Here is a 27400-nt window from a genome sequence, read left to right on the forward strand (position 1 = left end):
TGTTACAGATGTGAAGCAAATGTATGAACATCTTCCTCTCATAGTCCACACAACACTTACTTACTACTTTGTACCATGCAACTATGACAGTATTTAAAATATCTCATGAAAATGTCTCGCACAAGTTGTGGGCTCTTCAAGCAATAGACCAATTGGTTCATTAATAAGTTTGCAGCAATAAATGAACCAACTGACAGCACAGCACAACAACAACTTTGAAATGGTTGTTGTGCTGATGTAGGGCTTACACAGTATTATTATTATTATTATTATTATTATTAGTAGTAGTAGTAGTAGTAGTAGTAGTCAGATACAAAGCATTGGCAGCCTCCAGTCTTCTAATTTTTGCGATTTTGGGACTAAAGAGCCAACAATCAAGTGAATTACAAATAATAAGAATAGTGCAGAGTTTTTAGCTTGGTTGATTTGGGGTGGGGTGCATGGTGAGGGGGACAAAATGTCTCATTAGATTGAGGCAAACTAAAACACTTACGAAAACTAAATATAATTATCTTTCAACATTTTAAAAATAAAAGTAATAACAGAAAATTAATTTTCATTTTAAAGTTTAGTTAGCACTAATGTTGAGGACGGTGTGGGGAGGAGGGGAGTTGGGTTACTATCTAGCATTTCATTGCAATCAAGGTTAATGGTCTAAGATGGGTTGGGAACCACTGTTATAGACTTTGACCTTGTTCCTTTTTTAACCAAGTTGGAGTTTAACACTGAAAAAATTGTAGCCTGCCAATTTGGGGATGAAACTGATCAAATTGTATTAACTATGGACATTCTGATGGACAACAGAAAACTATGGATCATTTTTTCAGGATTGCTTTGTTGAGAAGTTAACAGTATGTTGCTTTTGGTTTTGCAGTCTTTTTCCTTTTTCTTACTTCTGTGCTTAGCGTAGGCATTGTTTTTATGGTATTAATGTTATCTAATAGCTTTAAATACTTGATTTAGGAGTCATCAACAGGCACACACAAAACAGAAAAGTGTTGAGTTGTCGACAGCCACACACAACGGTAAAAGAAAACTTGCTAGATTTCAGAATATATTCTTTGTTGAGCCAGAGCCAGAGCCCCCCACCCCCCTGCTGGATGTTGTGTGTCCAGTTGGCACAGTGAAGGGGTAGGGGGTTAGGGGTGCAGGTATGCATCTGTGTGTGTGTGTGTGTGTGTGTGTGTGTGTGTGTGTGTGTGTGTGTGTGTGTGTGTGAGGGTGAGGGTGAAAGAGAGAAAGATTCCAAAAGTTAGCAATTTTTCTTTCTCTTTTGTGTGTGCCTATAGACGACCTAATGCTTCTGCTTCTCAGAGAGTTGTCTCCTTCAATCATAAATTATTTACATTTTGCCAGAATTTTCCTTACAATTTTTATGCACCGATAGTATTTCACTCTAGTTATAAGGCATATATTTGGCTTCTTCAGCTAGAATGTCTAGTTTTTTGCCCCCATCAGGCACTATTAGTTTCTCTTCTCTCTGCTGCTTTTACTGTCATCAGCAAACAACTTGCTTTATTTTACAGGCTCTGACAGTTTTCACGTAGGTGTATGAATGCTGGTCCAAGTCTATTTATTACATTTGTCTTTGATGGTACAGTTTCTTTTGCAGATATATGTATCACGCTCTGGGTTAGATTTACAAATTGAGATAGTATGTCATTTTAAATGAGCACTTGGCATATGCATATCTACACTAATGGAACTAAGTAAGTGGACAGTCTCAGCTGGTAAATGTTTTGCTCTTAGCATTTTCATCATTTGCTTACCTAAAGAATTCATTTTCTTGTGATGCAGAGGTTCATATATTTTAGTGGGCACTGGACCACACAAAATGATTTAGAGTTATAAATTCCTCAACAGCTTCAACTCCATGAGTGTTCTTGAAGCTATGCAGTGAGTGGTACAGGCCAATCATGATGCTTTCCTCTGCCTAAAAATGGCAGGAAATGTGATATTATTCTCTTGGTATCACACCATATAGGATGTTGGGGCTGATGCACCCAGCCAAAGAGGCCTGCACAGCTCTACAATTTATTGATGCTCTACATGCACTGACCACACTTTTGAGGTATGGGGTCATGCACCAATGTGTGTAGATGATGAGTGTGTAGTTTGTGCATAGTAAAGTGAACTGCATGACTATGTTAAGTTCTTTCTATCTACTGTATTTTACAAACTACAAGATGCACCTTAATTTTCAAGCAGATTTTTTTAAAATAAAATTTTTACCAAATTAAAAAAATTCTTAGTTATAAAACAGAACTGACGTTCAAAATCCCTAAAAATCATAATCTGAACTACTTCTTCTTCTTCTTCTTCTTCTTCTTCTTCTTCATAGTCCACTTTATTGTCATCGATTTCCTATTCATATATAAAATGATATTCACTGCCATCGAGAGCGTTGCTTATGCTGCACTTCATGAAACATTTAGCAATAATGTCTTCTCTCATTCTTGACCATGGCTGTTTTATCCACTGACACACTTGTTTGATTGCAGGTTGTTTTAAAGCTCCCTTTGTTGTGATCTTGTTGGGTTTCATCCATCACCCATTTGTTCTATTCCTCTCTCGTACACACTTTAAAAGGTTTATTTATTAAGACATCAGGCAGTTGCAATTGTGAAGTAAGTTCTCCTGGAATAACAAGAAGGTCAAATTTCCCTGTCTCAGTTTCTCTTTCACAGAATTTTTCAGATGATTACTAAACTGATCTAGTACAAGAAGAGAACTCTTCTTCAATAAAGCATCTTTCCTTCTCTCCCACATTCTGTTAATCCATAGTTTCATACCAGCCTCATCCATCCAACCCATGTCATGTACGTCAACAACATGTCCTGGCAGTATTTAAGAAATTTTGGTATTTTATGCCCTTGAAAATGATCATTGGATAAGTTTAGTACTACATGAAAGGACAACAGTGTAGTGCACTTTTTTATATGTTCACTTGTTTTTGTAGGTAACAGTTTTAGCATCTATCATGACAATGGTTTTCTTTCTATGTTGAATAATTAAGTGACGGAAAGAAAGCATATTCTTTTCATACTTTTGTGGCATTTTCTGAGATATTTTGGTTTTGGTTCGAGTGCTAAGTCCATGATGCTTTTGTAAACTTGTAGCACCTACACGTAAAGTCTGTTAAGTTCCTCTGTAGTGTTAGCTTGTGTGCGTGTATTTGAATTTTTTTTTATCAGTTCCATGCCATTCTGATGGTATCCTTGAATCCATTTCAATACATTGGCTTCTAGTTTTGGTCATTTTACATTCAGTCTTCCTCACTTTTTTTTCAGTTCTTCTTTATTAGCCCGCCTATTGTGAATGGTTTTCTCTGTTGGTGGAGGCCTGAAATGCCGCTCAGCTGCTCTGTTTCCAAGTCGTTCTTCATATGCGATTACTTTCAGTTTATAGCTCCTGTCATCTGAATACCGTACCTTTTTTTTTCCATTTCGAAACTAGTTACTAAAATTATTGTACTGTTACTGGTAACACAAACCACTTTTCATTCAAGTTCACTGGCACCATAGATTAATCACACATCATAGGCTGGACCGTATTCTGGGTTTGTGATGGTGGGACAGGAGAGAGACTGTGTTAACAAACTTGTGAATCCCTGCAACTCATGTTCGTCGCATGGTGCTGTGGTGCTGCCAGTTGAATCCAGTGTTGCCAGATAGAGATAGGTTTCCCACGACATCGAATATATGGCTCTTTACAGGGATGTCAAGAGCTATAACTCAAACAATGGACATTTTTATATTAATTTCAAGTATAAGACACACCTGAATTTTTTAGACAATTTTTCACAGAAAAAGGTGCTTTTTATAGTCTGTAAAATACAATACTTAACTGTAGTGAAACCTTGTTACTCCACCTCCGTGTTTGGTAATTCACTGCAACACATGTATCCCTTCTCTAGTGAGAGAGTGGCTCTTGTGGTGCATGAGTTTAGCAAATCGCCAGTGCATGTGTTCAGCAGAGAAAGTAGTCCAGGCAGACTATGATGTCCTCCTTTTTCTTAATAGACTGAGAAAGGAGGTGCTGTCATGGGCTACTTTTTCACCATATTGGCCGGGCTTTGACGTGACGCAGGGCTAAGTTACGTGTCAGATTGTGAGATTCACTCTCCGGGACTAACTATAGCTCATCTGTGAATAGAAAAGATTCACACTGCTTCTGTGTTCACTAACAGTGGGTAGAAAGCACACAATATGAGCCGTGTGATGTCCTTGTGATAGGAATGTGCCCTGGTGTATGGGAAACCAGCATTTTGAAGTTGACGATACACATTCTGGTGAAAGATGTAAGACACAGAGACTACCATCTGGTCTTTCACCAGGGCAGTTTCTGTGTTGGTTGGACATCCTTTGGCCATTTAAAACAAGACAATAATCCAAGCACCAAGCCATAGCTCATGATTTACATTGTCCACATAGACGTTGAATGTGTTTCTCTATTGTGAAATCTTCTGCATAGCCATACAATAAAGACATGGGTGACATTCGACTATTGCTGATTGGGCTTGGACTCTAATTTTATAGTGGATCAGCCATACATCATGTCATCAAAAAATATGTGCTATGCCATTCTGCCTTTCTTAAAACTATGTACCATGTGTTAAACACACACAATACTCATTCAGAACCATACTACTTCCATATTTTCATGCCATAGAGTAGTGCGTTAAGTGTTGCCAGTGACTCAATATTCATTTTCTGACCTTAGGTATACCTTAATACATGGACATTAGTGTATATTGATATGTTTTGAGAACATTTTACAATATATTCTTAGCAGGCAGTATAAACATCGTTGATTTTTACATTCATATTTAATTTGAGTGTGTGTCTCCTTACCTTCTTTGGTAAGCTAAATGTTGGTGGACAGTAATCATTGCCAACCGCTGAGAGTTGAGCATAGGGTATCTTTGGGGATAAAAGTGTACAAGTTACAAATGGATGCCTGGGACCACAGCCCAATGTCCATAAAACAAAAATCACTAAGAATGCAAACATTGGTCGTAAAAGTCTGCATTGTGTTATGCAAGTGGAACAGCCAACCTATATGACTGCTGTTAAAAACTACTACTCTCTAGTGCTGAACTGAGCATATATGCCTGCTTGTTACAAATGTACACATTTACATTCCACAGTCAAATTGATAGTGTTGAGTTTTGCACCTGAAGGTGCCAGACTAAATACTGGAAAAACAGTTGTGAGGGACATAAAAACAAATGTTCATTCTTTGTTTTCTTTCTTTTCCTCCCCCCACCCATACCCTCTCTTCCATTTTTCCATTGCCTATAAATTTTCAGTTCAAACAATGGAAGCTCCAAGTTGGAATATCAACAGTGTAAGTAAAAGACAGGTTGCTACTTAATGTAAAAATGGCATGTGACTTTTCAGAGAGGCACAATTAAAGGACTCTTACACATTAGCTTTCGGCCACAGCTTCTGTCAGAAAAAGAAAGAGATACATACACATTCATTCACACAAGCAAGCACACTTGACCACCATCTCTGGCAACTGAGACCAAAATACCAGTTTTCAGTTCCAGTACATTGTAAACTTTTAAAGCAAAATAGAAAGTTACAACAATGTGAAGATAGAAGCATATCTTCTTACTATTAGAAAGGCAGCACAGAATTCTCTGTAAAAGATCGAAAGTCAAAATATTTTCACTATGTTTTGTATGTTGCCTTTTTTCTGATTGGGAAGTTGTTTTCTTTGATTTTACCGATAATTCATTTTAGATTTCTTCCTTGCATTGATTAAAAAGTGCCTTGCTTGTGTAAGATTATTGTGCAGAACCTTTTGTTGCTTATAATGGTTAAGTCAATACTGAGTGATGATCTCAGATTACAGTATTAAATACTACAACAGACAGTAGTTTACCTAGTAAGTTTGATTATGCCGTTGATCCCCTCCTCCTCTACCTCTTTTCCTCGTTTTTCATTGTCTTTTTGCTTAAGTGGGTGTTAAGATATCTATTCTTACTTCATCCAGTCACCTTGGCCATTAATGACAGTATTATGAAAAGGATATATGGCTACTCACCACATAACAAAAAGACTTGTATACAGTTGGGCTTTTGGCCAAAAGGTCTTCTTGTCAAGTAGGAAACTCATGCAATCACAACTCTTACACAGATGATCACTGAGGCCGGAATGGAAACAACTGTGCCTGATGGGAGAAGGAATGTGTTGGTGGTGGGGGTAAGGAGGAGGCTTGGCCAGGGAGAGGAGGAGGGTGTAGCATTGCTTGTGGCAGCATGAGGGGATGTTGTGGAGACAGAGTAGGACTACTAGCTGCAGGTTTGAGGTGGGTAGGGGAGGGGGGGGGGGGGGTGCCCGGGAAAGGACAGAGGTAGAGGAAAGGAAAGACTAGTGGGAGAATTGGTGGAATAGAAGGCTGTGTAGTACTGGAGTGGGTTAGGGAAAAGGATATGTGGGGGAAGGACAGAGACTAGCAAAGGTTTATGCCAAGGAGAACACAGGATGTACTGCAGCGAGAGCTCCCTCCCGGGCAATTCAGAAAAGCTAGTGTTGGTAGGAAGGATCCAGATGGTGCCGTCTGTGAAGCAGTCATTGAAGTGAAGCAGGTTCTGTTGGGCAGTGTGTTATGCATCTGGGTGGTCCAGCTGCCTCCTGGGCATGTTTGTCAGTGGCCATTCCTGTGGACAGACAACTTGTTGGTTGTCATGCTCATGTAGAAAGCAGCACATTGGTTTCAGTTTAGTTTGTAGATCACATGATTGATTTCACAGGTAGCTCTGCCTTTTGATTGGATGGATGATGTCTGCGACCAAACTGAAACAGGTAGCAATGGGAGGATATATGGGACAAGTCTTGCCTCTACATCAAGGATGTGAGCAATGAGGGTTGAGGACAAGGGTGGAGTAGGGATGTACAAGGATATTGCTTAGGTTCGGTTAGTGGTGGACTAGCACTATGGGAGGGGTGGAAAGGATAGTTCAAATTCTTCATTTCAGAGCATAACAGAGACATTTGAAACCGTGATAGAGAATGTTATCCAGTTGGTATCATCCTGGGTTGTACTGCGTCACAAGGGAAGTGCTCCTTTGTGACCAGGTGGTGGGAATGTGAGAGGTGATAGGTGAGTGGAGAGGTAAGGGATGGAAGATCTGTTACTATACAAATTTGAGAGAATAATTTTGCTCTGTGAAGGTCTCAATGAGATCCTTTGTATATTTTGAGAGGGGCTGCTTCTCACTATATATTCGATGGCCACAGGTGGTTATGCTGTATGGTAAGGACATCTTGGTATGGAATGTGTGGCAGCTATGGATGTGGAGATATTGATGGTTGTTAGTAGATATGATGTGGAAGGAGGTATTGATATAACAATAGTTGAGGTGGAGGTCAACATCAAAGAAGATGAAAGCCACAACCGCAACCAACTGTATCCTCACCCACAGTTACTTCTCTTTTATAGGCATCATCTACAAGCAAATCTGTGGTACAGCAATGGACACTCACATGACACCATCCTATGCCAACCTATTTGTGGGCCATCTACAGGACTCCTTCCTAACTACCCAGAATCCCAAACCCCTCACCGTTTCGGATTCATTGATGACATATTCGTGATTTGGATGAAAAGGGTGAGGCCGTACTGTTCACATTCCTCCAGAATCTTGGAGCTTTTACCCCCATTCACTTCACCTGCTCTTCCTCAAGCTAACAAACCACATTCTACAATGTTGACCTCCACCTCAAGGATAGCTATATCAGTACCCCCACCTGTATCAAACTGTATTCTTCCATCTACCAAACCTATCAATGGCTTCGTCCATCTCGACTCCATCCCTGCTCCCAACCTTCATATCTTATGTAGCTGCAATAGACCTAGATGCAATAGACCTATCTCATTCCAGTCCTGTCATAGGCATCACAAACCCATCAAAGCCAGGGCTACCTGCGAAAGCAATCATGTGATCTACAAATTAAACTGTAGCCAGTGTGCCATTTTCTACGTGGTCATGACAGCCGGAAAGCTGTCTGTCTGCATGAATGGCCCCTGACAAACTGTGGCAGACAGGCAGCTGGTCTACCCAGTTGCTGAAAATGCTGCCCTACCCAACATGCTTCACTTCAATGATTGCTTCTCATCCCTTGCCATGTGAATCGTTCCCAACAACACCAGTTACCAGTTCCTAAATTGTGCAAGTGGGAAGTCTCCCTGCAATATATCCTATTTGCCATGACATCAGGCAGTCCCCCCCCCCCCCCCTCCTCCCCCCTCACCACTACCTTTGCCAGTCTCTATCCTTCTCACACCTACCTCCTTCCCTGCTCCACTCCAGCACTTCACAGCCTTCTATTCCATCAATGCCCCCACTAGTGTTTTCCTCTCCTCCACTTCTCTCCTTTTTCACCCCCCCCCCTTCCCGAAATCCAAAAATACTATTCCTACTGCATGCAGCAGCCCTAAACTGTGCCCACCATGTTCCTACATGCTCCCACAAACAGCACTACACCCTCTCTCACCCCTACTCTGCTATCCCTCTCCCTCCATGGCCCAGCCTCCTTCTGACCCCCACCACCCATACTGAACTCCTGGTCCCATCAGATGCTGTTACAGTTCAGTCTGGCCACAGTGGCCAGAATATGTGGTCATATCTATGTGGGTTGTGCTTATGTGATTGTGTGTGTGTGTTTTGTATCTTAGAAGAAGACCTTTTGGCTGAAAGCTCCCACGTTTAGCAGTCTTGCTATGCCTGTATCCAACTCAGCATCTCCTCTGTATGGTGAGCAACAGTCTCCCGTTTTCATAATATTGTCATTCTTCAATCCTGGATTTTCCTTTGTTTGATTTCATCTTTGCCATTAATAACTCTATCCAGAAAAGATGTAAATGAGGAACTGTTATATCCTCAGAAATTCAAGGATAAGTCTTTCTTCATCATTGTAACATGCAGCAAGGCTCTATTTGTGCTTTTTACTCCTGACACCTTTTACTTTTAGGTATGAGATGTAGACAGGAAATAGAGCTGTGGAATTCAGTAGAAACTTCAGGCCTCCCTCTCCCCCCTTTCTGTTCTCATCCTCATGCCTTCACCACCCACCCCCCCCCCCCCTCTCCCCGCCCAACAAGTCACAAAGCCCCCTCTAGATTGAAGATAAGTAATGTTCTTGCACTTGGTGGGCAGAATTATAGTTGGATCCACAGTAACAGAGACACAGCATTTGAGACTTTGGAGCTACTGGTTTCCTCAAGGAAATTCTGAGGGGGGGGGGGGGGGGGGGGGGGGAGTGAGAAATAAACATTGTGAAAAGGAGAAGACTTAAGAAAGAAGAGCCGTTATTGAATACTGATTATTCATAGTTAGAGGGTACATGTGTGAGAGAGGTAGGCCTGGAAGCAGCCAAAATGAAATTTTAGTTTCTCAACCTCCTTTTTAAGACTCAGTGTAGAATTTGAGATTAAGTTACTGTCTCTCCCCATTTGTGATGACCATATCAGATTATTAATACCACTTATGTAATATACGTTTTGTATACTTTGTAGCATTTTGAATGGGTGATTTTAGGGTATCTTTGCAGGACAATTGAGTAGGTTAGGCATTAGAGTATGCAGGCTTTTATTTTTAAGAAGTACATGAAGATGGTTCTGTAGTTGATATAGTATCATTGAGACTCATTGCATAAAACCAGTAATAGACTGTTTCTGTGTTAATTAGGTAAAATCGCAAGAAATTTTGAAGCAGTTGCAAAGCAGTGGGCAGACATTCACTCGTGATGAAAAGACCAGGATTTTGAGGTGTGAAGTCTGTGATGTCGTTGTGAATTCCTCACAGCAGCTGCAGACACATTTGGCTGGTATTTATAATTTAGATAGCACATGACCTATGTAAATTTCATATTTTAACTTCAGAACTTGTGAATGTATGTTGACAACTGCATCTACTGCTACATTGTGTTGTGTGCCACTGAGAACTGGGCATATTTTAAGTTGCTTAGTGCCATCACAACTTGCATTTCTTGATGTTCACATATCATTAATGAATCATGTGATCTATAAAAAGTGATAAATTAAACAAGATAAGAAAGTTCTTTAACCTTTTCATATAATACCATGTAATTTATTATTTTCCATAAAGTGTAATTGAATAGCAAGGAGTGTAATGCATGGAACTTACTTGCGGGTTGCTTGAATTTCAGATTGCGTAAGTTTTCCCAGCTCTGGAAAACAATGACAGAATTTTAAAAAGCTGAAAAGTTAAGCAATGTTCAGCTCTGTGATGGTATATTTCATTATTTTCTCAAATTTCCTCTTTTTCAACCTGACCCCCGTATGATTTTTAAATGTGGTACCTATTTCTTTACCTCGTAATACTAGTAAGTTGATATCTGGCAGTAGAAATTTAGTGATCAGCATAATTGTCAGGACTATATTCTATATGTCTGCACATCACTATATTTATCTCTGTTGCCATATCATTATTACTCATTGTTTTTATATACTTAAGAAACTTAATTGATTTAAAATCAGTTAAGCTTGTGGAAATACAGTGTCTTCACTGCAATTTTCAGGTCAAAACTTTGAAATTTCTATCTTCATTTTGACTGGCTTGAGCTGGTGAGTCAGCTGAAGCATTATGACAAAAGAAATTAAAACAAACTGTGGGTACTTATCTCTTGCCTTAGTTGTTTCTACACGGTTGGTGGGATACTGCAGTGGTAGAGAAAAGCCAGAAGGTAACCCTCATTAACTCAGAGCCATCCATCTGAAGGGGAGACTGTGCACCATCGACATTTGGTGCACTGTGACCTTTGACAAATATAGCTCCTGCGATTTCCCATTGCACTTATCAGGCCAGCACTGCTGTGAGAGCTCAGTTTATACTATGGAAGTACTGGCAGCTACAGCTGTGATTGATCAGCACATTCCCTACAACACACTATAGATTTGGACCCTCAAGATCTGTTTGTGCAAACTGTAAAATGCAACTTGGTGCATTGCATGATTACAGGCCTTTACATTGCTAATGTTTGATGTAGCTACAATAGGAGTTCCATTTGGTTTGTTTACAAATGGGACATTGTGCACTTACTAGTACATGGACAAGTTAAAGTGAACAGTAGAATATTGTAGGAAGTACTTGAGTAATTATGTTGTCTATATTGACCATAACTGCATGTCACATTTTGCATGCTTCTATTCTGCTGTCTTTCATTTGAGGTATTACTTTTGTTGCCCAAGTTGTACAAATTTTTTATTTTTCAGGCAATAAACATAAACAGAAGGTTCTTAAAAAAGGGATAACAAATGCTGGAAATTCATCCACATTAAGTAACACTAGTATATCTTCAGCAGCTAATAATGGAGGTGGTGTTAGTTCTGAAGAAAACAAAGGTTAGTATGTTTAGCATCTTGAATATTAACCAGTACAGAACTTTATTTCTCATAACTCTTCCAGTGAAGGGTAAAATTAGAGGAATATTAATCATGAAAATAAAAGCAACAGAGTAATGAGTTACAAGTGAAAAATAATGTTGTACCTGTAAAATGTAAGAAGAGTGTTAAAGTTACACAAAGCAAAGGAATTGAAGGTGTGCAAGGAGGTCCCATCACTTGCACATTACCTGAGAATGTACTTAGCTGGAACAGAATGCAGTATATGACATTGTATATGACATTCAGAAAAGTAAGTATTTTGTGAAAGCTGACTGTATTATTAGCAAATGAATGCAAATTATTAAAAAAAAATAGAGATTTCAGGAGGTGTGAAGTAACAAGTCCATAGACAGTGAACCCTGGAAGTACAATGATGAAAAATATAATATAAAGAAGGGGGCTAATAATGAGACTACAAAGAGAAATTCTGGAGATGTGCTCTTAGCAGCATGGCACTCAATTTGGAAAAGTGGGAGAAAAGTTATGCATCAGGGAGACTAACTATATTCAAAAAACTTATTGTAACATACATCCACATTTGCCAGTCCAGTCCAGTCCAGTCCAGTAATCAATGTCGGTGCATATCATTTTGTAGAGAAAAAGCTATTCACTTGGTTAATGAAACAATCGCAGAATTCCCTACTATATATCACATGGCTCCTTTGTTAACAGGTCATTTACTTTGCTGTTAGAGAATACAAAATGTATTTTGGTTGTGGGCCTTGACAGAGAAAATCTCACTTCCTGACGTTTCATCTAGCTCTCTTTTAACTTCAGCATAGATTTCTAAAAAACTTCTAAATCATATCATGTTTTCATCATTCCCTTACTTTCATGAATCTTCAAAAGTAACAAAAATATCATTTAAGCAGTTGAAGAGAATGTGATCTGAGGCTTTCCTGGCAACTATTTTATTTGAAGGTTTCTCGGATGTCCAGCATGATAAGATTTTCGAATGCCTATGGTATTACAGCAGAATGACGGTTCTGCCATCATCAGAGGGTGCACATGTAGTGGTCTGTTCGCCATCTGCTGCTAGTATTTATCCCTCGCAGGTCCAGGTGTGATTCTGTGTGCCGACAGCGTGCGGAATATCTGGTGGTGGGGGAAGCTGAGGTGGTGGTAGGTGAAGGGAGTGAAATGGGGGGGGAGGGGAGTAGGTCCGTGGCAGAATGATCATGTCTGCATGCCCAGTGTTCCTTGATAGAGATTGCTATTGGCTACCAGGCCTTACTGGTTTGGTAACCAGTGTCCCTGTTGATGAGGTTGTCTGTCACACAAATTTCTATGGGCTATTTGAAGATGCAGTCCCAGTAGTTATTTGTGGAGGCCAGTACTTTTGTCTCGTCATAATTTACTGTGTGTCCAGTGTTCAAGCAATGTTCTGCTAGGGCAGAAGGGCTTCACTGCCTTGCATCAATCTTCCACTGTATGAACTGTTTGGCCAATATAAGATTTACCAACAGCCGCGCAGAATTTTGTATACGCCCGCTTTCTTGAGGCCAACATTGTATTTCACTGTTCCTGGTAAGGCTCGCATCTTAGCCGACAGTCAGAAAATATATTGACCTTATCTTGCCTCAATAGCCTCCCTATTTTGGATAACACATTGCCTGCAAAAGGTAGAAATACCAGGCCTTTTTTTCTCTTCTTCCATTTGTTCTTCATTGTGGGCCGTACTGGGCTTCTGCTGTCAGAAGCCCCTATGGATTTGCTGGTTGCCATATCCATAATTGAGGAACACAGTCTTCAGGTGTTTGGGTTCCACTTATAGGTTCTGTTCGTCTGAGATCATATGTGCTCCGTTTAGCTGAGCTGGATGGTGACTGCTGGAAGCATATAGGTGCAGGTCAGTGTGTGTGGCATTGTGGTGCACACAGTTCCTAGCAAGCCATCTGACCTGCGCCGGATCAGGGCATCAAGGAAGGATAGTTGTCCATCTTTCTTGTTTTCTATAGTGAACTGTATTGAATTATGGATGGAATTTAGATTGTAGCTGATCCTTTCCATGTGGCCAAATTACAAATGTGTCGTCCACATATTGGAAGAAACATACAGGCTTCAGTTCATTGGTTTCCAGGGCTACTTCTGCAAAACTCTCTGAGTAGAGTGGCTACATCCAGAGAGAGAGAGAGAGAGAGAGAGAGAGAGAGAGAGAGAGAGAGAGAGAGAGATAGCTCCCCATGGCCACTCTGTCGGTCTGCCCGTAGTATTGGCTGTTGAAGACAAAGTAGGTCAGTGTTAAAGCATGCCTGAAAAGTTGACAATACTATTATGAATTTCTCACTGATTAAGTTAATAGAATCTTCCAGGAGGACTTGTATAAATAGCGACACGACATCAAAGCTGGCAGTGATCTCAAATTCTTGTAAAGCTAGCTCCTGTAGGCGGACAATGAAGTCTACATCTACCTACATCTACATTTATACTCCGCAAGCCACCCAACGGTGTGTGGCGGAGGGCACTTTACGTGCCACTGTCATTACCTTCCTTTTCTGTTCCAGTCGCTTATGGTTCCATGCGCACTCGAATTTCTCTAATTTTCCATTCGTGGTCTCCACGGGAGGTATAAGTAGGGGGAAGCAGTATATTCGATACCTCATCCAGAAACGCACCCTCTTGAAACCTGGCGAGCAAGCTACACCGCGATGCAGAGTGCCTCTCTTGCAGAGTCTGCCACTTAAGTTTGCTAAACATCTCCGTAACGCTATCACGGTTACCAAATAACCCTGTGACGAAACGCGCCACTCTTCTATGGATCTTCTCTATCTCCTCCGTCAATCTGATTTGGTACGGATCCCACACTGATGAGCACTACTCAAGTATAGGTCGAACGAGTGTTTTGTAAGCCACCTCCTTTGTTGATGGACTACATTTTCTAAGGACTCTCCCAATGAATCTCAACCTGGTACCCCGCCTTACCAACAATTAATTTTATATGATCATTCCACTTCAAATAGTTCCGCACGCATACTTCCAGATATTTAACAGAAGTAACTGCTACCAGTGTTTGTTCCGCTATCATTTAATCATACAATAAAGGATCCTTCTTTCTATGTATTCACAATACATTACATTTGTCTATGTTAATGGTCAGCTGCCACTCCCTGCACCAAGTGCCTATTCGCTGCATATCTTCCTTCATTTTGGTACAGTTTTCTAATGCTGCGACTTCTCTGTATACTACAGCATCATCCGTGAAAAGCCGCATGGAACTTCCGACACTATCTACTAAGTCATTTATATATATTGTGAAAAGCAATGGTCCCATAACACTCCCCTGTGGCACGCCAGACGTTACTTAAACGTCTGTAGACGTCTCTCCATTGATAACAACATGCTGTGTTCTGTTTGCTAAAAACTCTTCAAGCCAGCCACACAGCTGGTCTGATATTCCATAGGCTCTTACTTTGTTTATCAGGCGACAGTGCGGAACTGTATCGAACGCCTTCCGGAAGTCTACGAAAATAGCATCTACCTGGGAACCTGTATCTAATAACTTCTGGGTCTCATGCACAAATAAAACGAGTTGGGTCTCACACGACTGCTGTTTCCGGAATCCATGTTGATTCCTACAGAGTAGATTCTGGGTTTCCAAAAAGTCGGTCGAATTCCCGATAGGAAGGGTCGTAAGCGGCCTGCCAGATGCTGTGCCAGGGGGAACATTGGTGCCCTCTGCTGCTGGCTATAGGTTGTATCCCATCTTTGTGCGTATTTGGAAGGCCACATGTCATAGTATTATCTTCGAGTGTTGGCGAAACCTCTTAATATCCTTATTCTCCAGCACACTATTTTTCAGCACGTTGGATGTGCTTTGTTGTATCTTCTTAGTCAGGTCTGTTTTAATTTTGCAATATGCCGGATCTTCTAGTAATTGCAGCATCTTCTGTTCATCTGTCTCTCAAGAATGACAGTAGCTAGAAAAGCCTCAGATCAGCAACCTCTACGAGGAAGACATGTACCATCTGTTGGGATGCTGGATAAGCTTCGAAACCAGAAAGGAAGTTTGCTAAGTTTCCTTGCCTTCTTGTTAAGGTGCAGGGACAAACACACCATACCTACTTTCACAAAAGTTGTACATCACATACGCAAACCTGCAGTGAATCATGTCGAGCAGAGAGCCAGCCTGGCTCTGGTCAGAGAAAGGATCCGCTACACCAGACAACAACTTGACAAGAACATGAAGGAGCTGCTGCACCTTCATCTAAAATTATCGTTTGTGCTCCAGGAATACACCTGGGAACAGGTGGGTGGTGTCACTTGAACCCAAGCAGACTGGACGTGCTCAGAATCCACGAAGAAGCAGAACACCTAAGTTTGCATGGCTACCTGACAAACCACAAGAAGAAAAAGAGACCAAATGACGCACCACGATCACTCTCACAGGGTTACCTTTTAACAACACAACTATAGCCGTACTTTAAAACAGGATCAATTTTGCGCCAACACCTCCAACTCTCCCATTCATAGAAATAATATCTTCAGTAGAACAGGCTATCTGAGGGCTAACAGACGACAAGGCTGAAGAACTCAGGAGGGAAATGTGCCGGATTCTTTCAAGAGCAAGAATGGTCATGAGCTGTATCTCCAGAGCAGAAAGGACAGTACTACATAACCCAGAGAAAATACAGTTATAGTTGTTCTCCTAGCTGCCAAGAGGAATGTTAATATCATTCTTGACAGGCGTGACTGTGAACGGAAGATGCTGCAATTACTAGACGATCCGGAATATTGGAAAATTAAAACAGATACGACTAATAAGATACAACAAAGCACCTCTGATTTGCTGAAGAGTGGTATGCTTCAAGGTGAGGACATCAATATACTTTGCCAACACTCAGCGGTAGCACTGAGGATATATGGCCTTCCAAAGATGCACAAAGGTGGGGTGTGACTGTTAGTTAGGAACACAGGGCCACCGACGTACCCCCTTGGCACACCAAATGGCAGGTCTGCTACAACCCTTCCTGGGCAAATCCAGAATACGCCCAATGTCATTGGCTGCCTAAAGGAACTGACTTTACAAGAATCCGACACCATGGTCAGCTTTGATGTTGCGTAACTATTTACAAAAGTTCCTCTGGAAGATTCTATCAACTTAACCAGTGAGAAATTCAGGGTAGTACTGATACAACTTTTCAGGTATGTGCTAACATCGACCTACTTTGTCTTCAGTGGCAGAATGGCCATGGGGAGTGCTCTCTCTCCGGGTCTAGCCAAATCTATTCATGGAGAGTTTTGAAGAAGTAGCGCTGGAAACCGCGATACTGAAGCCTGAATGTTTCTTCTTATGTGTGGACGATGCATTTGTAATCTGGCCACATGGAAAGGATCAACTACAAATATTTCTACATCATCTAAGTTCCATCCATAATAATATACAGTTCACTAGGGAAACTGAGAAAGATGGACAACTATCGTTTCTTGGTATCCTCATGTAGTGCAGGTCAGATGACTCGCTAGGTCTCAGTGTGTACCTCAAGGCCACACACAGTGGCGCATATGTATGTTCTTCCAGCTGCCACCATCCAGCTCTGATTAACAGAGTGCTTAACACCTTGGTAAATAGAGCACATACAATCTCCGACGAACAGAACCTGTTGATAAAACTCAAACAACTGGAGATCGTGTTCCGCAAGAATGGATTTGGCAACCAGCAAATCCAAAGGGCCTTCCGGCAACAGAAGCCAAGTAGGGACCAAGATGAAGAACGTACGGAAGAAGAGAAAAAAGCCCTGACAGTGTGTAGCCCAAAATAGGGAGACTGTTGAGGCAACATAAGATCAACACAGTCTTGTGACCACCAGCTAAGACGCAAGCCTTACTAGGAATGGTGAAACATGATGTCAGCCTCAAGAAAGCGGGCGTATACATTATTCCATGTGGCTGTGGTAAATCTTATATCGGTCAAACAGTTCATAGAGTGGATCAATGCAAAGAACACCAACGATACACTGCCTTGGCCAACCAAGCCAATCTGCCATAGCAGAACATTGCATAAACATTGGACACATAACGAATTATGATGATAAAAAAGTATTGGCCTCCACAAATAATAACTAGGACTACATCTTCAAAGAGACCATGGAAATTTGCGTAACAGACAACCTCATCAGCAGGGACACCGGTTACCAATTCAGTAAGGTCTGGAAATCAGTACTAAGCTCTACCAATGAGCCACGGTGCAAGCAGATAAGATATATTTCTGCCATGTCCATCAAAGAGATACTGCAGCCCCCACCATCACATACCGCAGCCTCCGCTTTCCCCACCACTGGGTACACTGTGCGCAGTCGGTACACAGAATTGCACCTGATCCACGAGGGATAAATACTAACAGCAGAGAGCGGACAGACCATTGCATTAGCACCACCTGATGATCACAGAACGGTTATTCACCGAACTATTGTGGGCACCCGACGATCATATCCAGCTGGGCGCTTGAGAGAACCCATCAACAGTTGAAAAATATTTCAGATTTTCAGTTAATGCAGGCAGTTTTAGAGTTTAAATTTCTTTTCAAAAGCTTCCTCTTTGTTTATGAATTTTATATAGCAGCTGGACTAAAGGAACTACTACTCCTATAAGCAATTTCTCCAGTGACCCCAGTTATTTCCTGTCATGTATCAAAATTAAGTTAATTCAGATATTTATGAAATATTCCATATGTTCTTGGAGGAACATAGACACACAAAAAATTTGAATACACAGTATTAATGTTCTACAATTTTTTATTTGAACCAGCTTTCAGCTTCTTAGGCCATCATCAGATAACTTAATTAAGTTATTCAATGATGACCTAATAGATCGGAAGCCGGGTCAAATAAATATTATTGTAGAGCATTAATACTGAGTATTCACTTTTTTAATAATTCAAATCTACTTAGTTTCTGTGATTTTTTGAAATTCATGTTGACAGCTGAACTGATAGTTACGATTACCATTCTGAACTGTACAAAAACTGATGTAATCTACTGTTACAGAAGTATTTTTTTGTGTCTTCCTTGAACGAAATAATTTCCTCTGAGGAAATACTTAGATGACGTCAATGCCCTATTGAACAGTGGCTAGCAGTGTGGTTGGGCACTTGCTACTGCCAAAATGCATAAAAGATGATAAATCAGAAAAATCCAGCTGTCACCACTCATTGGACATCCAGTTGCAGTATTGGCATGAAAACTCCACACTTTGTTGCTGACGAACAACAGTCAGCATGGGTACTTAAACCAGGCACATGCTGAATAGACATGTACATAGCAATATTTGCTGAATGGTCATTGAGGAGACACTGTTGGTAGCCCCTTGGTTCATCTAGGCGGTCAATTGATCAGCAGTTGCACATCTGTTCACCCATACACATCTGTGCAGCCATCGTTCACCCCTGTCATCTGTGGCCCATGGTGCACCACAGCTACCTCTGCACTGTTTTGGACAGTGCTATTTTGCTATGCACGGTATATGAGGGTGGTCCCATAAGTACCCGGCCTGACCGAGATATGTCAGTTGTTGTTGAAAAATATCTCTGGATTAGAAAGTATACAATCTGTGAAGCATATGTTTCAAGTTTGAAGACACCACATTGTTTAGTATTTGTTTGGCAGCCATCAGCAGTGAACTTGATAAGTGAACTTGTGAAAATGTAGAAAATTGATCATCGCCATGTGCTACAATGTTTTTGTTTTGGAGAGGCCTCAGCACAACCAATATTAAAGCTGAGCTCGATTCTACTTTGCGAGAGTGTGCTCGTTCATTGACAACAGTGAAATTTTGGGTAATAGATTTTAAACGAGGCTGTACGAGCTGCCAAGATGAGCATCGCAGTGGTCGACCAAATGAGGTTACGACTCCAGAAATGGTGAAGAAAATCCACAAAGCGGTACTGGATGATCGTCGACTGAAAGTGCGTGAGGGATAGTAGGCATTTCAAAAAGTGCTGTACATTGCATATTATCTGAAAATTTGGACATTCGTAAGCCCAAGACTCTTTAACCAGTGATCACTGTGTTAAGAAGGTTGGGATTACTGTTTAGTTCCCAGCATGTTCTATGTGATCTCTAAATGAAGTTGCTTCTGCTAAAATTTAGCAACTTTGTCACAAATTTTTGCTGAGATCCTCCTGAGCTCCAGGTATCCTATTAAAATGGAATAAATGGATCCAGTACTAATTTTAACCTTATTTGCAAGTTCTCTGATCATGATTTGTCTTCTTGCATCACCAGGGCCCTTACATGATCAATATTACCTGCATTTGCTAATGTTGAATGCCTTACCTGAACGTGCTTCAACTCTTCACTGATGAGTTTCCGTCTTTGAAGCAGTTGTACCACGTCTTTACTTGTGTGGTACCCATTGCTTCGTCCCCAAACACTTGTTGAAACTTGTCGATTTTTTCAACTTTAGAATTGTTAACTTAAAACAAAATTGGATGCAGTAATGTTATTCCAGTTTCTCTGTCATTGTACCCACAACACAAAATCCAACAACTACCACTTACACACATTCGCTTGCCAACAGTAAGACAGACTTGTTGCTTCCACAGTCATGAAAAAATAATCAGTCATGCACACTAAATATGCCTACAGAGACAGAGAGAATGAATGCCCCAATACCATTGTTTGGTTCAACAATAAGAATTAAGGTTGGATACTTTTTGAACAGGCTAGTATTTGAACACCACATTTTTCAAAGGGTACACCCCCTCTTAACACTGATTGTTATCTGCTAAAGGTGAAATATGTTTGGGAGGGGGGGATCAGTTTTGGATTCCTGAAAGGAAAGAGACAAGAGATGATATTCAGTGTTTATGATAGGACAGATAAAGCTAGAAGTTTACCGGAATACATATGTATGTTTTTTTGATTGGGAAAATGTGTTTCACACAGTAGAATGGAGTGTCCTCGTGAAGACCTTGCAAGGTGTTTGTGTGGAGTGGAAGCACAGGAGACTGTTAAAGTAACTCAAGAGAAGACCAAAAGTGGTAGAAAGAACTGACGAACTCACTTTACTTGGTCACGTCCTCACAAACCGTACTCTAAAAATTGGCCATCTTTTTCTGCTCTGTAATCCCGAGCGAAGGGTGGTTCAGAATGGAACATCTTATCTGATTAGTATATGTGTTCGAGTGTTCAAAATATATATAATGTAGATCAAAATAAACTGAAATATATAAACGAAGATAGTATACCATTTAATTAGATTGTGTGATCCAAATAATATGTATTTTTCAGAAGTTTTATTCAGGTACCACGTTAATGCTTGCAAACATTTATTTCACTTGTATTTTTTGTAATACATAAGCCCTGCTTTCTGTCTGCCTTGAAAAAAGCAGGTTTTTAGGTTCTTCAACAATATTCCTCTTGGTAACCACAGCTATATAGCAAAATACAAAATGCCCACTAACTTTTCAAAAATATCAAAAAATTGCTTCTTCCTTATGCTTCTAAACAGTAAATTAAAAATTGTACTCTATAAAGTCACAAAAGCTACACAGTGACAATGGTTCCAACATTTTATGAAATAAGTAATAGTTGTTTAGCTCCAGCAGCTTTTGACTTTTATAGATAATTTAAAAACCAGTGTGTATTTGACTTTCATGCGAAAGATGTTTGTAAGAGTTGTAGTAATTTTTCTTATATCCACCATAAATTGGTGGCAGATTGGCGTCAGTTCACCTTTTTTTCTGGAAGAAGAAGAATACCAGCAACCAGCCCATTTCAGCAGAGTTACTTGCAGCAGAATTTTCTCTTTGCAGAGCATCGTTTGCATATTGTCATATGCAAAAATAAATTTTTAGAGTAAACCAAATTCTTTCTCAATTAACTTTTTTGGGTATTTAATCACAACAGATTTTCAGTTTCAAAGAAGTAACATTTTTTATTCTTTTTGTTATGGTTTGCTATTTAAAATCTGTGTCAATTTCATAACTGTAATTTACAGTTAGAAGCAACTAATAGTTGGGTAAATTTCTTGCAGATATTAGTCATGCCATGTTTATATGTTGTGTGTCTTTCTTGGAAAATGCTGTTCTGTCTGTAGTTTCAGCATAAATGGTTTAGTAATTTAGCTTCCAATTTTTTTCTCTTCTTTTCTTTAACTCATTCAGTACCTATGCCTATCAATCTGATTTATTATCCCATCAGTGCTGTTCTATGCAGCCACCTCCTGATGTGATAGATAGATAGTATTGATATCATTGGTGCTGACAGGTGCAGTACGAAATGTGGAGTTCAAGATTCCTCCTGGCGTGCATAAACTTCCAGATGGAACACGGTCGAAGGTGAACAAATATTACTGTGATACTTGTAGTGTCTCCTTGAACTCCGAGATACAGCTGGAGCAGGTGTGTATTGTATTAGTAAGGAAAAAAAAAGGGGGGGTAGAATTCCAAACAGAAGTGAGAACTATAAAATTACAAGACATTACTAACTTAAGGGAGCAAAATTACTGTACTGCTGATTGATATATGTGAAAGTACAAAAAAAATTCTATCCTGCGATGAGGAAGGAGCTAATAGTTCAAAAAGGTAGGACAAATTTTTGTGCTGTATATGTGTCTGTTGTCAGTACTGGCCTACCATTCTATCTCCTTGTAATTTTATAGTTTTTCTCTGAGCAATTTTCGTTTTTGTATAATTAACATATGTAAGACTAATTTAGCGGCATTTGTAACCTATAGAAATATGTTTCTCTTAAGATAACAGTTGCAGTTAAGAAGTGCTCTATAGCAGATCAGTGTCGAAGTACAGAAATATGCTTCTAACATTCACATCAGCTTTTGAGCTCTAGCTCTTTTTCTTGCTAAAATGCATACATTCACATACACAACCACCCATACACTCAATAGTACACTCCTATGGCCTCAGCAAGACTGGTTATTGATACTGGATTACTGAAAGCAGTTGCTGAGGTGTAGGGGTTCGAGAGGTGCAGAGAAAGAAGGTTAAAAGTGAGGTGAACCAATGGGAACAGGTTAGCAGAGTTATGGGTCAGGGGGATTGTGAGCATGCAGTATATGTTGAATAGACAATTCTCATCTGCGTAGTTCAGAGAGACATGGGCTTGAAGTGAGTAACAAAATAGCCCCCATAGTGAAGCATTTGTTGAAGACATTTTTATATGGTGTGCAGTGTGCCTAGCAACTAGACGTCAAGTTTGCAGTTTGTGACAGTGTGATGGGGGCCATTAATGCAAATATACAGTTGGTTACTTGTCATGCCTACATAGAATGCTGTACAGTAACTGAGCATGGCTACTTTCACACGTGACCCTGCCTTTTATTGCGTAGGAAATGCTTGTGACTGGACTGTTGTAGGAGGTGGTGGGTGAATGTATGGGTTGTGTATTGCAACTTGGCTGACAGCTAGGGAATGACCCATGCGGTGTAGGATATTACGTAAGTTGGGAGATTTACGGAATACTACTTTGCGGATTTGGGTAGAATTTTGTGTAGAATGTCCCTCATCTCAGGGTACAACAAGAAGTGGTTGAAACACTGGTGGAGGATGTGGTTAAGTTTTTCAAGGCCAGGGTGATACCAAATGATCAGAGGAGTGCTGTTTCAGTGGCTGGTTAACATGTTTACTAGTGTCAGAGGAGAAGATGACATGGGAGATATGTTAGGGATGAGCTAGGTGGGATATTGTCTGTCAGTAAGGGCTCTGGTAACATTATCAGTATATTTTGACAGCTCTGCTTCCCACCATAGGTGCAGCATCCACATCTGGTGAGGCTGTAAGGAAGAGTTTTTTGGACATGGAAAGGGTAACAGCTGTCAAAATGTAGATACTGTTGGTGGTTGGTGCAATTGACATGACAGATGTGCTTATGGAGACATCTACGAGTTGATGATCAACGTCTAGGAAGGTGTATCGACAAGTCCAGAAGGACCAGGTAAAGTAGATTTGGTGATAGGTATTAAGTTATGGAGGAAAGAGCAAAGGTTGCCCTTGTCATGAGTCCAGATCATGAAAGTGTCCTCATTGAACTTGAACCAGGCAAGAGGTTTTAGATGTTGAATGGATTTCTTCAGATGGCCTGTAAATATGTTGGCACAGGATGAATCCATCTGCTCCTACACACCTGCACCCCCCCCCCCCCCCCTCCCGATCCCCCACCTGCCTTTTACCTGTTCCCCAAACTCCAGCAACCCAACGCCTCACACCTCCCTGCTGGTCATTCCATTGGTGCTGCATATAATGGTCTTTTGTTGAGCAACCCAAACTGTTGTCCATAACCTTCCATACTACATTCGAGACATTGGAATCTTTCATCACCACCTCTCCACAGTTCCTGTCACGTTATCACCAGACACTTCTTGGTCACTGTGGATGCGACATCAGTGTACACCAACATCTCCCATGCTACACCAACATTCCCCACATCTTGTGACCATGGGACACTACCTTTCCCAGTGTCTGCCTCAAACTAAACCCGCACCCTTTTTCCTGATCGTCCTAGCTAGCCACATTGTGAGAGACACATTTATTTCACTTCGCAATGCCAAACCTACAGACAAATTTGTGGTACTGGCATGCATATTCGCATGGTGCCATCCTATGCCAACTTATTTATGGGCCATCTGCAGGAATCCTTCCTATCCAGTCAACACCTAAAACCTCTTCATCTAGTTCTGATTTTCATAGTTTAGACCCACAGCAGGGACAACCTTTGCTCTTTCCTCCATAACCTCAGCATGTATTCCCAAATCAGCTTCATTTGGTCCTTCTCAACTCATTGAACCACCTTCTAAATGTCAGTCTTCCTCTCTGATGGATCCATAAATATGTCTTTCCGTAACAAATGCACCAACCACCAGCAGTACCTCCACTTTATCAGCTGTCACTCATTCCATGTCAAAAAGTCTCCTCTTTACAGCCTCACTATCTGTGGATGGTGCATCTAATTGAAAGCAGAAGCTGTTGAAGTATACCAATAACCTTGCCAGGTCCTTCACTGACTCACAATATCCTATCCATCAATAAATAAATCTCCCATGCCATCTTCTCTTCTGACACCGGTAAACCTGTTAACCACCTACTGACCAGCACTCCTCTGATCACTCATTATCATCCTGGCCTAGAAAATCCCAACCATATTCTTCACCAGAGCTTGGACTACCTTTTGTTGTGCCCTGAATGAGGGATATCCTACACAAAATCCTACCCACATCTCCCAAACTAAGTTTTCTGCTGCCCATCCAAGGCTTTTGCTACCAAATTAGAGGCCAGAGGCATGTGTGAAAGTAGCCATGCCATATATTACCTATCGTGCAATTACTGATCAGTTTTCTACCATATTTACCTGAGTATAAGACGATCCTGAATATAAGATGACTGCCCTCATTTTAAGAGGCTCCTCGGAAAAAAATATATTTTTTAACATATTCTGACTAATCAAAATTACAAAATTTTATGAACTTAAGTTATCTGCCTAAAAAGTTTACGTTACACATATTCTAAACTTTGCCATTTATTGAGTGTCTATATTTTGATAATGCAAGAAGAAATAAACAAATATAAATTATTTAAACTCCTTCATTTTTACTTAGCTCGTCGTCTGTGGTATCACTATTTTAAATCATCATCATCCTAACAGGACAGCTGTGAAACTTATTTCTTCATTGCCACTAATGTTTGACTGTTTCTTCCGAATATCTTGTAATTTCTAAATTTGGGGTTATGATGGGACCTGAGAACACGGCCTCTTTCTTCCTTTTTTTTGTAATAAACAGCAGATTTCGCTTCTGTACTGACATGAGAATGCCACAATGTCTCTTGGTCCCAAATACATTGTCTCCCTGCTGCTCTCTTAATGGCTTTGTAGAACTGACAGCAACACACACCTTGTAGTTCCCATCATACCTCACAATGAGTGCCGATAACATTGCTGCATGAAACACTAACTACGCAGCTAGCTTCACTTTAGAGTTTTACCATTTCCTGTAGAAATGTGTGATATTTTTGCGTATGTATCCAATTTTTATACCAATTCAATTCTGAGTATGATTGAATTCAGGCAAACTGCAGTTTAAATATAAATGTTCACACAAAGCCAAAGTGTACAGTGTAGATTCCCATGATTGATAGCATGGAGAAAATTGCTACCTGCACAACACCCTCCCTCCCATCCTCCCCACACTTGTAGTAGTTCTCACTTCTCAGCCTAGTTGGTGCTAGTTTCCCCTGTAACTATTCCATAGCACCGTGCTTGAGCAACAGTGAAACACAGATGGCAATATCTTCTAGTGTGCAGGTCATATGTAACAACAGCAACCAGTATGATTAGATTAAATTAGATTAATACTTGTTCCATAGATCATGAATACGACACTTCGTAATGATGTGGAACGTGTCAGGTTAATGAAAGATGTCTGTACAAGATATTACATTACACAAAATATTGCATGACACTAATGCTTAAGTTAGTTTTTTCTTCCCTCCCTTAATTTATATCTAAAAATTCAGCCAATGAATAGAAGGAGTTGTCATCTAGAAATTCTTTTAATTTATTTTTAAATGTTGGTTGACTATCTGTCAGGCTTTTGATGCTGTTTGGTAGGTGACCAAAGACTTTTGTGGCAGCATAATTTACCCCCTTCTGTACCAAAGTCAGATTTAACCCTGCATAGTGAAGATCATCCTTTCTCCTGGTGTTATAGCTATGCACACTGCTATTACTTTTGAACTGGGCTGGATTATTAACAACAAATATCATAAGTGAATATATATACTGTGAGGTTACTGTGAGGATCCCTAGATCCTTAAATAGATGTCTGCAAGATGACCGTGGGTGGGCTCCAGCAATTATTCTGATTACACGTTTTTGAGCAATGAATACTTTTCTACTCAACGATGAATTACCCCAGAATATGATACCATACGAAAGCAGTGAATGAAAGTAGGCATAGTAAGCTAATTTACTGAGATTCTTATCACCAATATGTAATTATAAGGTACCAATCACAATTAAGTCCAATTCTCAAACGTTCGCTCATCTCATGATCTGGTGACATCTGTTGCTACTAACGTCACAACGGGTCTTGATGCTGTAATTTATTCTCGTGACAGCAATTAGAGTCAGTTTAATATGATTTATTTTGTTTGTTCAAAAGCTGGTATCATTTTTACATTCTGTTCCAATACATGAACAGTGGCCAAATTTCTCATTTGCAAATCACTTAGTAAATCATTACAGTCTCACATAATCAAGTAAAATGTTGATCTGGGTTTGTAATCAAGTAATGTTTTTTAAAGGACAACATTTCTGCTTTTGAATGTTACCTTTACTTAAAAAGCAGCATTAATTTTTGTACACAGTATCCATATATATATGAGAACTTTTATTACAAAGTTGTTCACATACAACAACAGTTTGTAAGATGATAGAATTTAGTGCTATTTCATCATGTGTTTTATGAAATTGTCAATTTTTAAGCAGATCATTGGCTTGTTTTAGTGTCTAGTTCACAGTTTTGTGACTATCTCATGCACTAGCGCCACAAATCATAGGTCATGTGATTGTTCAAGGAAGGTCAGTACTGTACTGAGCGCTTCAGTTTATTGGGAAATGTCAAGCCTATTCAAACACAAGTATTGTTTGCTAAGCTCTACCCTTCAGAATTCTTCAAAATAAACTTTGTACCAGACCTCAGTGGCCAAAGCTTCATCTGTAAATAATGTAAGATGGCCCCTATAATCATCCATTAAACAATGTAAAAATGTTGAACTCAGAGTCCATAGTTTAATCCTCGTATTCTTCCCTACTCCATCTCCACCTGCAAGAGCTTAGGTAACTGCTTCTAATAATCATTGTTGCAATGGCCATGGGAGTGCAAGTTCAGATGTCTGTGTAGTTATCTGTGTGAATGTGTGTTCTTTAACTAGAAAAAGAGCTAGTGCTCAAAAGCTACTGTGAAGCTGTTTGGTTTGTGTACTCGACTGATCCGCTATAGGTGAGTGATTTATTGTACATATTGTTCCATCCAG

General features: G+C 40.2%; 1 protein-coding gene across 10 annotated transcripts in view; it reads left to right on the top strand.

Annotated features, from left to right (window-relative positions):
* The window catches only part of LOC126336894 (zinc finger protein 346-like), a 148631-nt gene that overhangs the window by 103900 nt on the left and 17331 nt on the right, over window positions 1-27400 (top strand). For all 10 annotated transcript variants that reach the window (XR_007565021.1, XR_007565020.1, XM_050001011.1 and 7 more), the window contains 3 exons: window positions 9701-9839; window positions 11248-11376; window positions 21624-21757. Coding sequence is in view for 8 of the 10 variants with exons in the window: in XM_050001011.1 (XP_049856968.1) it covers window positions 9701-9839; window positions 11248-11376; window positions 21624-21757 (402 nt within the window). In the remaining 2 variants the exon portion in view is untranslated. The remainder of the gene's footprint in view (window positions 1-9700; window positions 9840-11247; window positions 11377-21623; window positions 21758-27400) is intronic.

The sequence above is a fragment of the Schistocerca gregaria genome, chromosome 2 (genome assembly GCF_023897955.1).
Source record: "Schistocerca gregaria isolate iqSchGreg1 chromosome 2, iqSchGreg1.2, whole genome shotgun sequence".
NCBI lineage: Eukaryota > Metazoa > Arthropoda > Insecta > Orthoptera > Acrididae > Schistocerca > Schistocerca gregaria.